Consider the following 15,425-nt stretch of genomic DNA (forward strand, 5'->3'; position numbering starts at 1 on the left):
CAACAAGAAAAGTTCTGGACTAAACTCCAGATCTTGTTTCAATATTTCTTTCAGCCAAATCCAAATCATTCTCCAAAATTTTTGTGTTTTACTGCAAGACCACCACGTGTGGAAGTATGTGCCTATCTCTTCAAAACACTTCCAACATTTGGGAGATACTGTTGTGTACATTTTTGCTAAGCGGGCTGGGGGGAGATGCCATCGGTAAAACATTTTAAATAAATTTTCTTTATACGATGAGGCCAGTGTTATCCTTTTATTCCTATCCCAAATTGTTTGCCAAGTATCTAGGTCGATGTTATGTCCTAAATTGTTAGCCCAGATCAACATGGGGTCTTTCACTTGCTCTTCAAACAGCTTATATCCCAAAAGTAATTTATAAAAATTCCTTATTTGTTTAGAGTCCGGACCCAATAATATTTTGTCCAATGCTGTTTCAGAGGTATATATCCCCCATTCATTTTTATCCTTCCTAAATCTCGATTGGATTTGTAAGTAGGCCCACCAATCGAGTTTTATACCTTGTAATTCTAGTTCATTCCTAAGTTTCAATTCCCCCTCCTCATTCAGAATATCCTTGTATGAGATTATGTTACCCAAATCAAACAGATTTGGGTAAACTATCGCTTCAAGGGTGGATAGCCAGACCGGTATTTTGGTGTAATTGTGAGATCTAATTTTTTTCCAAGTATTGAGTAGCGCTTGCCTGATCCGGTGTCTTTGAAAATGCGAGAAAAGACCTTGTTTCTCCGTCCATAGGAAAGCATGCCAGCCATATTGCAAATCATGACCCTCTAAAGTTAATAGTCTTCTATTTCTCAAGATTACCCATTCTCTAATCCAGCTCAGGGCCGCGGCGTGGTAATATAATTCCCAGTCTGGCAATCCAAAACCCCCATTTTCCTTCGTGTCTTGTAAATATTTCAATTTAATTCTTGGTTTTTTCCCCTGCCAAATAAAATTTAGTGATAATTTATCCAAATTTCGAAAAAATTTAGAGTCGAGTTGAATTGGGATATTCTGAAACAGAAACAGGATTTTAGGCAGAATATTCATCTTAATGACAGCGATTCTTCCCAATAATGAGAGTTTTAGGTTTCCCCATCTTTCCAGGTCACCTTTTATTTGATTCACTACACTATCATAATTATCCTTTTTGAGTGAAGTGCATCTAGCCGTAATGTTAATCCCTAAATATTTTATTTTCTTGACTATTTCTATATCCGTGATTTCGGCCAGATTACCTTTTTGTTTATTGGTCATATTTTTAACAATCATCTTGGTCTTATTTCTATTTATTCGCAGTCCGGCAACCTCACCATATTTAGATAATTCTTCCAATAGCTTTGGTCCCGTCTGACATGGATCCTCCATAATAAAAACTAGATCGTCCGCGAAAGCTTGCAATTTAAAGGTTTCCTTTTTAATGGTTAATCCTTTTATCTTTGGGTCGTTTCTTATAGTTCTCGTTAATACTTCAAGAGTCAATATAAACAGCAACGGTGATAAGGGGCAGCCTTGCCGTGTTCCCTTTTGAATTTGAAACTTGCTAGATGCTTCCCCATTAATAATTATTTTTGCTTCCTGATTGTCATAAATTGCCCTAATTATATTTATAAATTTTTCACCCATATTCATAAAGCTAAGCTGTTGGCACAAAAAAGACCATTTAACATTGTCAAATGCCTTTTGGGCGTCTAAGAAAAGTAATGCCATCTGTTGTTCGCTATGTAATTCATAGTACTCCAATGTATCTAATATTATTCTAATGTTGTGCTTAGTGTGTCTCTTAGCGAGAAAACCATTTTGATCTGCGTGTATGAAATCATTCAGAAATCGTTTCAATCGTTCCGCTATAATTGATGTAAATATCTTGTAGTCCGAGTTAAGAAGTGATATGGGTCTGTAATTTTGGATTAATGTATGGTCTGTGTTATCTTTCGGAATAAGGGTTATGTTTGCCTCTAGCCAAGATTTAGGCGTCCTTGCGCCTTCTAATACTGCGTTAAATACCTCCACTAGGGGTTGAGCTAGGATATTTTGTAATTCTTTATAAATCTCTGATGGAAGACCGTCGGGTCCCGATGCTTTATTATTCTTTTGTGCATTAATAGCTTTTATCACCTCAGATAGTCGAATTTCCTCGTTTAACATATTTCTGGTATCTTCTGTGACCTTAGGTAGTTTGGCTCTTTGAAAATATTCCTCCAATTTCTCCACACTTGCCTGGCTATCTTCTTTATATAAACGTTCATAAAATTCCTGGGCTATAATTTTTTTTTTTCCTCCTGGTGGAATATTCTCCCTTCCTCATCTCGTAGTTCGTGAATCCAGTTTTTCCCCTTTTGTTTTCCCAATTTGTATGCGAGCCACCGGCCCGGTTTATTTGCATTTTCAAAAAAATTTTGTTTCGTGTTTCTCAATTGTTGTGCCAATTTCTCTTTGTCTAGAATGTTAAGTTTGTGTTTAATCAGATCCATAGATTGCTTGATATTCTCTTTTTGTGGATCTTGTTGGAGTGTAACTTCTAAGCTCTTATATTCCTCTTCTAATCTTTCCCGTTGTTGTCTTTTCCCCTTATTTTTATATACCATATATGCCCTCGCTACCCCTCTCATCACAGCCTTAGCTGTATCCCAATTGTTTTGTACTGAGGTGTCTATAGCTTTATTTTCCTTAAAGAAAAAACTTAGTTCTCTCTCCATCTTAGATTTGAATTCGTCTTCTTTTAAAATTGCTCTTTGAAGCGTCCATCTGGATATTTTTTTGGAACCTTTCCAGATAAGTTTAATAGGATTGTGATCTGCCCAAGTACCTGTCGCTATATGTACCTCATCTATTTCTGAACTAATTTCTTTCGTCATCCACACCATGTCTATTCTAGACCATGAGTTATGTCGGTTGGAGTAATATGTATATTGTCTAGCCTTACGATTTCTTTCCCTCCAGACATCTTGGATATTTAGTTCCTCAGCCAAGTTAAGAAAAGATCTCGGTAGAGTTCTTCTCTTCTTTTTCCTAAGCGTCTTTCCCATATAATCCAAATTTATATCTAGGATAGCATTAAAATCTCCTATTAAACAAATCTCCTCATAATCAATGCTACATATCTTATTGTGAAGTGTTTTGAAAAATTGTTCTTGGTTATGGTTTGGGGCATATATCTCTACCATCATGACCTTCCTGTGATTTATTATAACCTCGACTATCAGTATTCTACCCTCTTTATCGTTATAAATTAGTTTTGCAGTCAATTTTGGGTTTACATATAGTGCCACTCCTCTCTTTTTCTTGTGTCGGTCTAAGGAAACGAATAGGTTCCCTATTCTTGGTTGTACTAACAAATATTTTTGTTGTTCCTTTATATGGACTTCTTGTATTGCCACGATATCCAATTGTTGGTGAATAAGCCTATTAAAAAATTTCCGCCTTTTCACTGGCGAATTCAATCCATTAATATTCACAGACATAATACTACACTCACCTCCCTTCATCTTACTTATTTCTGGTTTTTGTGGATCTCGTGATTCGGGGCTCTCTCTCTTCCTTGTCTCTAGTTCCATGTTTCTCTGTTAACTCACCGGATTTGTTCCTTCTATCCTCTGTAGCTAAGATCTTCCCATCCATTGCCACACGTATTGTATCTCTTTCTCTTACCTCCCTTCCATCTTGATCTTCTAAATCTACTTCCTCTTGGCTATGGAAGTGGCGTTTGTAAAAATCTTCTGCCTTCTCTATCGTGTCCAGTCTATGCCTTCTATCCTGCCACGTAACAAGAATACCCTCTGGAGTTAGCCATCTAAAGTTTACATTTTCTCTTATTAGTTTGGATGTTAAGAATTGATAGCCGCGTCTCAGATCCCTCATCCTTTTAGGTATCTGTTTAAGGATGGTGATTGGTTGGCCCCGAAATTCTAATGGTTCCTCTCTAGATCTATGCAGAAGCTCATCCCGAATTGATTTTTTAACTAACCTTACATGTACTTCTTTTGGGAGGTTGTGCCTTCTCGCATAATTAGTTTGGACCCTGTATGTTTCATCAATTTCCGCCAGCATTTCCTCCTTCCCTACACCGAGTGCCTTTGCCATCAGTTCTGCCATCATGACCAACAGATCTTCCCCTCTTTTTTCTTGAACGTTCTGGAAGCGTAGATAATGAGCAGCCTTTTCTGCTTCCAGAAAAATGACTGTTGTTTCTAATTCCTTATTAGCCTGAAGGAGTGTTTCATTTAAATCATCTACTCTCTTTTCCTCTTTTTCCATTCTAGCTTCCATATCTTGAAGTCTTTGTTCATTTTTGACTAATTGCTGTTGAATCCCTTCAAATTTATCATCTATCGCTTGGATTTTCCCCTTTAATTCACCAGTGTCGTTTCTTATTTGGCCTATTTCTCTCTTCATCTCCTCGTGGTTTTTGGCCATTGCCTCGTGTAGGTTTTGCAAAAGGGCATGTAAATCTTTAAAGGAATTCGAGTTAGATCTTTCCCTTTGCAGCATATCCTCTATAGATTTCTGATTGGAGGGACTTGAGGCCATCCCCTGTCCCTGTGCTGCTGCCTTTTTGCCAGCGCTAGGCTTAGTTGCTCCCGAGATACTTGTCATGTTTCCCCAATTTTAACAGCGTTTTATCAATGTATAATACCCTGAGTCTTATATAAACCTTTTAACTCTATGACAAAAGATATATAAAACAGTTACCACCAGATACTTATTACCAACTAAGCAATTTATATAATAAAATTCTATAGTATGAATATAATCAAAGTCACGTTCTTCTTCTTTCCCCCCCCCCCCGTTTCCGGCGCAGAAATTGGCACCTTTTCCGTCTTCCTCTGCTGTCAAAGACCAGTAGGTGTCCCACTAAACAAACCTCCAGTTACTAAATTGCTATATCAAATGGCCGCCCGTGACAAGTAGAGTAGAATTTCAAAAGTTTCAAAAGTTCACAAATTCAAAATTTACCAGGATAGACCAGACTAGACCAAGCTGATCGCTTTCCACGCCCGACAATCCAGAGTTCAGTCTCTAAGGCTCCAAAGCTCAGACTTTGACTTGTTGTAGCTTTTTTCCAGCTAGAATACAGTCATATAGTCTTCGGCTTTCTTTCCCTTGCTGTTTTTGCCAAACGCCTCCCTCAAGACTTCTATCGCCGCTTATTCCCTCTCCGTGAGGCTCCCACTTCGAACCAGTACCTCTTTCACAAGCGCTTCCTATTTAATATTCGGATACACTCTCCGTCAGCTCCGCTCTACCGTTGTCCCGCTGCTTACGTGCTAGCTCCGTCCCTCTGTCAGATCTTCATGTCGGCCATTACTGGCCTCCTTCTCCCCGGTTCGCTCGCATCAGACTTTCTCCGGATCTTCAACACGAACTGCCGCTCATGAAGGTTCTCCGGGCTGCCTGCAACTTCGGATGTCCCTACAGGACCTCCTGAAGCTCCGAAAAGCCCCCGCGAACACTGGGTGAGAGGTTGTGCGAGGAGAGAGCTCCGTTCACACAGCCGCCCGCTCTGACAGTTGGCTCCGCCCCTCTTTTTTTTCCCTTTCTTGAAGATGGGAATCACATCCGCCCTTTTCCAATCCTCAGGTACTTCCCTGGTGCTCCAGGATTTATGAAAGATGTGGTGCAATGGTTCTGAGATAACAGTTCTTTCAGAGGTGTAATCTGGGGTGTAATCTGTCGGGTCAGTGATTTATATTTATCAAGATCAGATAGGTGTTCTCTTACCATTTTATTGCTTATTTTAATTTTTGTTTCTAGTGTGTCTTTAGCAGTGTTTTTTTGTGTGTGTGGGGGTATGTTGGGCAATAGTTTCTTTTTGTGTGAAGGCTGATGCAAATTGTGAGTTAAGCAGCTCTGCTTTCTCCCTGTTGCCTATTATTTCCTTGCCATCTTCTCTCTTTTGTAGGCCTACAGTTTCCTTGACTTTTTTCTTGTTGTTAATATGTTGGAGGAAAATTTTTTATTGTCCTTTATTTTTGTTGCAAGTCTTTGTTTGTTGTGAGCCTTTACTTTCCTGACTTCATCTTTGCATGTTCTGGCTATCTGCTGATAATCAGCCGTGGTTATATGCCCCTCTTTCCATTTTTTTGTATTTGTCCTTTTTGTCTTTCAGTTTTCCAGAGAGATCTTTGGGCAGCCATGCTGGTTTCTTCTTGAATTTCTTGTTTTTCTTTCTCAGTGATAGTGTACTGGTCTGGGCTTTTGTGATCACATATTTCAAGGTTTCCTATGCTTCTTGGATTGTTTTCTCCTTTAGGATTTTCATCCATGGGATCTTTCCTAGGTTCTCTCTGAGTTTGTGAAAGTCAGCTCTTTTGAAGTATAAGACATTGGTTGGATTGTTTTCTATTGCTAGTGTTTGCATTATATTAAATTCCAGTATGACATGGTCACTTTCATCCAAGGGTCTGGCAATTTCAATTCCCTCTATCACTTCTCTATTTGTAAGGATTAAGTCGAATATAGCTTTATGTCTAGTTCCCTCCTCCACCTTTTGGGTGAGAAAGTTGTCGGCTACGTTGGTTAGGAATCTGTTTGATCTCCCGCTCACTGCAGAGTTTGTCTCCCAATTAGTATCTGGATAGTTGAAGTCTACTATTATTACTGTGGTATGCTTCCTACATATGTTTATTAACTGGTTGGCAAAGAGTTCATCTATTTCTTATGATTGGTTGGGTGGCCTGTAATATACACCTATGGCAATGTCACTTTTTTCTCTTTTATATTGGCCCATATACATTCTGGAAAGATTTTATCTTTGATCATGTGCATTTCTGTAGATATGTAGTGTTCTCGCTAGAAACTGTAGGAAATCGTGTTTGGGAAGTACTGCATTCTGTACAATAACCAGCAGAGATTTTGTCTATAGTTCTGCTGGGGAGGTTGACAGAAAATTTTTGTTCTTCCTCCTATTGAGTATTTATATATTTATTTTAAAATATTTATATGTCAAGCCCCTTAGGAAATCAGGAGATTCAGACAGTTCAAAAGAGTATAAAGATTTATTGCAAGCTTAAACTCTCTATAAGAATCTGACCAACTAACAGTCAAAGGAAATTCACAGGAATTAAGGATACAAAGGAATTCAAGGTGGGCTGGACATAGATGTCTTGTGGGCATGCAGGGACTCATGACTTATAATGTGTTTGATCCCTCCCTCAGCCTCAGGTTGGTGTTATCCTGAATAACACATAAAACAGTGCAAACAACAGAAAATCCCAAACCATGAAATAAAAATAAAAACTTTAAAAATTTCTATAAATACTCATGGTACACCACAGCAGCAATAGTGTTAAGCTCCATTTTACTGGCATCCATAAGATGATTTATTTTACTTTCATGGTTAGCTGATACTTTGTATTCAACTCCGGCCTCAGTAAAATTATGTAGCACTTGGGGAAAAAGATGCAGCCCAACAAGCCAGCACTAGAGGTCAAGATGGAGAAGACCTGCACAGCCACCATGTACTTGCCCTTGGTGCTCAGATAAGTGGGTACAAAGGAGATCCAAACACTACAGAAAACCAGCATGCTGAAGGTGATCAATTTGGCTTCATTGAAGGCCCCAGGCAGCCTCCGGGCCAGGAAAGCCACCATGAAACAAACAACAGCCAAGAAACCCATATAACCTAGGGCAGAGTAAAACATGGTGACCAAACCTTCGTTGCACTGCACAACGATTTCTCCAGTCTGGGAATGCATATCCAAGTCAGGGAAGGGGGGAGTGGTGCCCAACCAGATAGCACAGATCATAATTTGGACAACGGAGCAAGAAATGACAATAGAGTTCCCCAAAGACTTCCCAAGCCATCTCCTCATGCTATTGCCTGGCTTGGTGGCTAGGAAGGCTAGCACCACTGTGATGGTTTTGGCCAAGAGAGACGAGATGGCCACTGAAAAAATGATGTTGAAAGTTGTTTGTCGTAGAAGGCAGGTGGCTTTCCTTGGCTGGCCAATGAAGAGGAAGCAAGATAAGAAAGAAAGCAGGAGGGAGCCAAGGAGAATGTAAGAGAGATCTTGGTTGTTAGCCTTGACTATTGGAGTTTCTATAAATTTGATGAAGATTCCCAACACAAACCCGGTGGTTAAGGAGAAGAATAAGGCAAAAGTAGTTAGAATTATGCCCAGCTGTCCTTCATAGGAAAGGAAGGTTTTAAGTTTGGAAATGCATTGATCACTGTTCTTATTTGGGTGCTGATCTTCTGGACACTTGTTGCACTTTTCAGCATCTGAAAGAGTAAGTGCTAGATCTTTGTTATACCATTCTTTTTTCACATCATGCAATAAGGGTTTTTTAATGACATTTGATACCAAAATTCAGAAAAAGCACAGCTGATTATATGTGTGGGAGGACAAAATCTCTTCATAACAATATTCATCCCATGCCCCAATACCCACATTGACCCTAATTCTCTCTTGTCCTTTGTCCTCAACAGCCATGACTTCCAAATGTCATTAATGTGCAGTATCAATAGCTTTAACACAATATTAACAATTTTATTGTTTTGCATTTAGAACTAAGTACAGTCTAAGACCTATTTTGCCTATCTCGACTAAAATGGATTGGGCTAAGACAAAGCAATTAGGGTTAAATTCCCTGGGAGCTTTCATAGTTGATGTGTAATGAACACACAAAATAACTTTAAGGCAGGGCTTTTCAACCCTTTCACCCATTGTACCACTTTTAGAATATGGCAACATCCAAGTACCACCAGTCACCTAGCAAGGTGTCAAAAACTTGATGACCAAAAAAAAGGAAAAAAGTGATGAGGTACAGGTAGTCCTCGACTTACAACAGTTTAGTGACTGTTCAAAGTGACAATGTCACTGAAAAAAGTGCCCCCCCCCAAGCCACAGCCAAGCAAGACATCTCCTTCCCGACCAGCGGCACTCTTCCTGCTGTCTGAGATTTTCATTGTTGTGAGCATTTCTGTTGAGGATTGGCAGCAGGGGTGGGTAGGGTGGGGTGGGAGTTTGGTTTTTATTCCCCCCCATCTGCTGGGTGGTTGCAGCAGGTGTTTGTCACTTCACATGACCCTGGGACACTGTGACTGTCATAATTATGAATCAGTTGCCAAGCACCTGAATGTAAATCACAAGACCCTGGAGATGCTGGAACATTTCAGCTGATCAGTGCTTCTTCTGGCTCAGAAGCGCCAGGATCAGCGCCGAGCTCCAGCTGGAGCCTGGTGCTGATCCTGGCGCTTCCGCTGAGCCCTGACAGCCCTGCAGCTCCAGCCATCTCTCGCTCTGGCTTGTGCGGTGCTGCCACCAGTTCAGCTCATTCCCCTCCCTTGCTACCAGTTCTCTAGGATGGTCGCGTACCACCTGCCAGGTGCCAATGTACCACATATGGTACCTGTACCACTGGTTGAAAAGCCCTGCTTTAAGGAACAAGAAGAATAGCCACAACCAGCTAAAACAAATTTGAACCTGAGGTGGAAATATAATTTGAGAAACTATTTCAAACTTGACTCTCCCTGTTTCTGATAGGGGGGGGAGCGCCTTTAGACTTGCAGGATTCTGTTACAGTAACCTTACAACAAAAGTATATTAGTATTTATGAGTTTGGTTTCCTAGTCTAGTCTATCTCAAAGGGCTCACATGAGGAGGGGCTAGAAACTGGGTCTCTTTACTCCTGGTCTAACTCCTCCACTTACACCACACTGGTTTTTAGTCTGGAAGGAAGGAACTGTCCCAGATCCCTTCAAGGAGCTTCTGTGGATGGAGTAGGGCTTGAACCTATATCTTCCTGCTTCTATCCAAGCTTCTTTACCTCTATATCATCCTGCTGTGGGGCTGAGATGGTGATTGACCGGAATCCCCCAGAGAGCCTCTGTGGCTGAGGATGGAAAGAGCCTGGGTCTCTGTGTATCTAATCCTTCTTTATTACCTCACACTCGATTGAATAGAGGGGAGCAGCTCAAAGCCCTCCTGTATTCAAGCAAGGGCCAGACCGCCATCTGTCATGGATGTTTCAATTTGGATTCCGGCCCTAATTGGTTGATTGGCTCCTTCCAATACTAAGATTCTAAAATTTCCCAAACTAACTTCTATTATGAAATTTGTCTCTACTCTGAGAAAATGCATGATCTTAGCCACTTAAAAAAAATGGAATTTCTGCATTTGGTAAAGTAAAAGTTGTGTTGAGGCAAGCTGTGCTTGGCCGATCCGTATCTCTCCTTCAAAATCATTTTGGAGTAAGTTGTGCATATGGAAAATAAAACGGCAAGAAAAGAATCAAAGTCCTTTTAAGGAACCCCTTGTTTTGGAATGATGTGGAGAAGTCTATTTCCCCAAAGATAGCCTTCTACTTTGGAGTCACTCACCTTCCTGAATTGAGATGGTCCCTTCTGCACATGGAACACAATCATAGCAGCAAACTGGCTTCCCCCGTTGAACCACCTTAAGGAATCCAGGGAGACAACTTTTTCCACATCTAGATGGAGGCAGAAACTAATCACACAAGGAAAGAAGATCAAGGAAAATACATTAGCAGCCATTTATCTGCTTTGGCTTAATACAGATAGTCCTCGATTTACAACAGTTTATTTAGTGACCATTCAAAGTTGCAATGACACTGAAGAAAGTAACCTATGACCATTTTTCACATTTACAACCATCACAGCATCCCCAGGGTCAAATGATCAAAATTCAGATGCTTGGTAACTGACTCATACTTATGACGGATGCAGTGTCCTGGGGTCATGTGATCACCTTTTGTAACCTTTTGACAAGCAATGGGGAAACCGGATTCACTTCACAACCCCGTTACTAACTTAACAACTTCGATGATTCACTTACCAACTGGGGCAAGAAAGATCATAAAATGGGGCAAAACATTAACATTAACAAACGTCTCATTTAGCAACAGAAATTTGGAGCTCTGTTGTGGTCATAAGTCAAGGACTTTCTATGTAAACTAGCCTTGAACTCCTCTCCAAACTGATATAATATTTATTTGTTTGTTTGTTTAAATTTATTTATTTATTTCTCGCCAGAAGCTTATATGTTCTTTGTTACCCCTCCCTATGTCCCCTTCTGTGATGCTTTAGATGCTTATTTTTATTCTTCAGGACAAGGACAGTCCTTTAATTCTGGATAGAGCTATCATTCTGATGATCTGTTAGAGCTGTGTGAATGGAGAAATGATGGAAGTGCCATATGATTAGGTGACATTAAGTGGTATTCTAAAGGTGGCCAAAATGGTAGACTAAAGCCATTTCCCCACCTTGTTCAACATCTGTGCAGTATCATCTGGGTTGATCACAAGCTTGAAGTCAAGGGTGCTCTGTCTTTTTAGGTTCCCAAATTTCACTCTGGAAATGGACTTATTTGGTAAGATGGTCCAGTAGATGATGTCAAAGACAGAGGCCAGGTCTCCTTTCTCATCTAAATAGACTCCATCCATGGAAGAATTGTAGAACGGAGAGTTTTGCAAAAAAAGGTGAAGCTGGAATGGAAGAAGAAACCGCAATGGATAGAAAAGCCAAGTTTCTTATCATGCTTATTGGTCCAAACTGATGGCTCAGGTGAATTTGGACAGCTGATTTGATTGAGATTGATTCAGTTTTCTGGATCAAGGGGAATAAAAAGAGAATGGACAACTCATTTGAATCCACCTGATTCAAAGTATTGATCCCAATTAGAAAGTCAAATCAAAGATTTAATCAAAGTGTACACAGACTGAATCTCGAGACTGAATTTATTATATTGTGTCTTTTTAAGATTTGAACCTACCTACCTACCTACCTCTCTCCCTCCCTCCCTCCCTTTCTTTCTTTCTTTCTTTCTTTCTTTCTTTCTTTCTTTCTTTCTTTCTTTCTTTCTTTCTTTCTTTCTTTCCCTCATTTATTAACACACTCCACAGCCTAGATTTACTTCATGTATTTCCTGATTGAAGCAGTCTTCAGTCCAGTCCTTTCACTGGAAACTTTCAAACTCATCTTGGCTTCCTTTCAGACAAAGCAAAATTATTGTTTAGTATTACAAATTAAGGCATTGTTAAAAGGCACTAAACTAATTATTGTATATGTTTAGCTGATTGATTCAATTTCCTGCACTGGGCATTGAATTGGACTGATTAGCGAACAGTGTAGAGTAAATCATTGTTCACATTTTCTTTGTTTTTCTCACTCCTTTTCTGTTTTAAAAATGGATATATTAGTTTTGTTGTGCAAAATGTGAAACTAGTTTACACTAGAAGAATTATACATATATTAATATAGTATCATTATATTTATTAATATCACTAATAAAATGCTAATGAATCAACTAGAAACAAAATACAAAGTCAAACACACACACACACACACACACACACACACACACAAATATTAGCAAGACATCCAAAGACATCAGCCATAGGAAATCCATACAAACAATTCTCCTTATGAGTCTGTGGGTCATCCAGACTTCAATGTCAGAGAAATGCCAATTTACTGTGTGTTAATTGAAAGCAAGAATCTTAAATGAAAACTCAAGGTTTGTTATAGTTGTAGTATTACGGGGAAAAGTGGAGGCAACATAGAAAACTATACAAATGGGTGACATCCCCAAATTTCTACCTCACCAACATTTGATGAAATTTGGGAATAAAGTTTTGTTTGCTTGCTTGTTTGTTTCACAACTAATCAAGGAAGAGAATCAACCTAGAACTAAAGAGAAATTTCCTGATAGGGCAATTAATCAGTGGAGCAACTTGCTTCCAGAATTTGTGGGTGCACCATCACTTCAGGTTTTTAAGAAGAGATTGGACAGCTATTTGTAGGGTTTCCTGTATGAGCAAGGGGGTTGGACGAGAAGACCTCCAAGGTCCCAACTCTGTCATTCTGTTATATGGAATTTGCATCATGGATTCTTATGCGCGAGAAGAGGTCTGAGGACAAACGGATTACCTGCCAAGCCTGTAGCTTCTGAATCTCTAACCTGCTTCCACCCTTCATCACCCACCTCTTGGAGAGAGATAAATGCGCAGCATTTAAGGCCCGTGCTGTGGCCCAGATGATGTTGTAAATGCGAGAGCTGTCTAAAGACAAAATCCTTTGGTAATCTTCCTGTAGTAAGGTCTTTCGTTTCCCATTCTCTGTGCATCTTATCCAGCCTTTCACAGTCAAGACATCCTTCAAGTATGAACAACTAAAGGCTTTGTCTACAAACTCTCCAACGGAATCATAAAAGGCTTCAAAATCACCAGGTTTTCTTGTTGGATTTGTTGGCATGAAAAAAGAAAAAATGCCACGGATATATTGAAAAGAGACATCACTATACAGCAACTCTAAAGAGAGGTCCCAGAGAGCTGTCGTGACCCAGATTTTTCCTACAATAGGTCTCGTCAAGACAGTGATTACTTTTTGTATAACAAATATTGCTTTTAGGAAAGAGCTGGCTTCAGCATAATAAACAAAGACATTGACTTGCTTCCATTTAAAGAACTGGGCAAAACGAATGTTGACACTCCTGTCAGTGACCGAAATGCTTTGGGATACAACCGCACAAATGCCGTTCTTTATTAGCATAGGAGTCAAAATTCTCATAAACCTCTCTCCATTGTCAGTGTCTGCCACAATGAGTCCTATCAAGGTCCAGCTAAAATGCAGGAGCAGTTTGATAATTCCAGGCTTCTGGGTTCCATCTTTGGGGACGACATGGTAGGAGAAAGGAAACTGAGTTTTATCTGTCTGAGCTGGCAAAACAAAATTATAACTGATCTGAAAAGAAGAGGGAGAGGTATAATGATTTACTTTGCATCAGAAGGCAAAATATTAACTAATCCCCAAATTGGTAAAGGTGCTAGTCCTCAGGAGGTGGTCCTGCTTCTTCTTAAGGAAGCTGTTTAATGGGAGGATTCTATTCCCACTTTGAAGCTACTTCTTCTGAATTTCTGTGCATAAGAATTTCTTTTAAAATAAGCTAGTGTGGAGCACACAATCAGCTATGGAGAAGTCAGGGCAATCTTAACCTTTTGCTTCTTCTGAGGATCTGCATCCACCAGCTTTGGTACTATTGTCTCCATATTAATAATCTCATCCTGAATTGTGTATACAAGATTTCAAGAGAAATTAATTGATTCAAAAAGTTAATTAATTAATTAAGTGTTGGATCTTATAATTTATGCTGAAGTGTTGCATTTTATGATTTATGATGAATGTATTTTCATGTTGTTTATGATTACTTGCATGTACACTGAGAGCTTATGCACCAGAGACAAATTCCTTGTGTGTCCAACCACACTTGGCCAATAAAGAATTCTATTCTATTCTATTCTATTCTATTCTATTCTATTCTATTCTATTCTATTCTATTCTATTCTATTCTATTCTATTATATTATATTATATTATATTATATTATTATATAAAAGCTACCCTCCTTCCTGACACACACCCAGATATACCTGTGGTATTTTGAAGATGCCCAAAATGGCTGAGATCTGGATGGAAATATCAGCGTCAGATCCTTCAAGGACAGCCAATAGGTTTTCCTGTCTTCTACAACTATAGTTTGGAACATTTGCCTCCCCAGTAGAAACCAGGTTTAGCAGACCATCTGAAGTCATCCTGGTGCTATAATAGTTGTCATGGATATTGTAGCCCAGGGTGATGTTGCAGAGAAGTCTGGGGTCTTGGTTGATCTCCTGAATGGCAAAGAGGAAGGAGAGAATTTTCCAGAACATCATGGATCCTTTCCTGTGAATATATGTTTACAGAGGATCCTATAATTTATTTAATTTGTGCTTTTCCGTGTATAGTTTACAACTAATCCAGAGTCAGAGTCAACTAAAATTTAATGCCTTGGTCTATTGATAGTCTTCTAACCATGTTCAGGGACCTTTTACAAAACAAGGAGGGTGATTGAATATGTTTCTTATCCACTCAAAACTCACTGAAGTTTTCTTAGCAGATTATGATGCTTTGAAAACTAGGAAAACAAGATACAATATGCCATAAAGGAAAAGGCACCATGGGGAAAAATTAAAACATAAAAACCACAATTTCATTAGACAGCAATCAACTGAATGGAAGAAATAAAGAAGTTGAGTGTGTAGACGTAAAGTTGCTAGACTGGCAAATTCAGGTTCTAAGCCACTTCCTGAAGCTCCCTGGAGATCATTGGGCCAATGGGTTTGAGGGCCCTCATAAGAACAGAAGAACTAAATTCAAGGATTTTGTGCCAACCTTTGCTAATATACTGTGTCTCTTTAGACAAAGAAAGGATTTAACTGGGATTGCACGAGCAAATTGCCCCTAAATCATTGCCACGGAAATTGACTTCCCAAGTTAACTGGAAACATACTGGAGAAATTTAGCTTTGGGGTGTGTTAATTTTGCTCTTTTAAGAAAACCAAGATCACGGCATCCGGCCCTCTCAGTTCCTGGCAAATAGATGGGGAAGAAATGGAGGTAGTAACAGATTTTATTTTCCT

General features: G+C 39.4%; 1 protein-coding gene across 1 annotated transcript in view; it reads right to left on the reverse strand.

Annotated features, from left to right (window-relative positions):
* Window positions 1-15,425, reverse strand: part of LOC310633352 (vomeronasal type-2 receptor 26-like) — a gene marked incomplete at both ends in the record, with an annotated part of 33,249 nt that overhangs the window by 12,324 nt on the left and 5,500 nt on the right. The window contains 5 exons of the mRNA XM_083351054.1: window positions 7,338-8,230; window positions 10,331-10,457; window positions 11,233-11,454; window positions 12,899-13,711; window positions 14,397-14,636. Of these exons, the coding sequence (XP_083207180.1) occupies window positions 7,338-8,230; window positions 10,331-10,457; window positions 11,233-11,454; window positions 12,899-13,711; window positions 14,397-14,636 (2,295 nt within the window). The remainder of the gene's footprint in view (window positions 1-7,337; window positions 8,231-10,330; window positions 10,458-11,232; window positions 11,455-12,898; window positions 13,712-14,396; window positions 14,637-15,425) is intronic.

The sequence above is a fragment of the Vipera ursinii genome, assembly GCF_947247035.1.
Source record: "Vipera ursinii genome assembly, chromosome: 2".
Taxonomy (NCBI): domain Eukaryota; kingdom Metazoa; phylum Chordata; class Lepidosauria; order Squamata; family Viperidae; genus Vipera; species Vipera ursinii.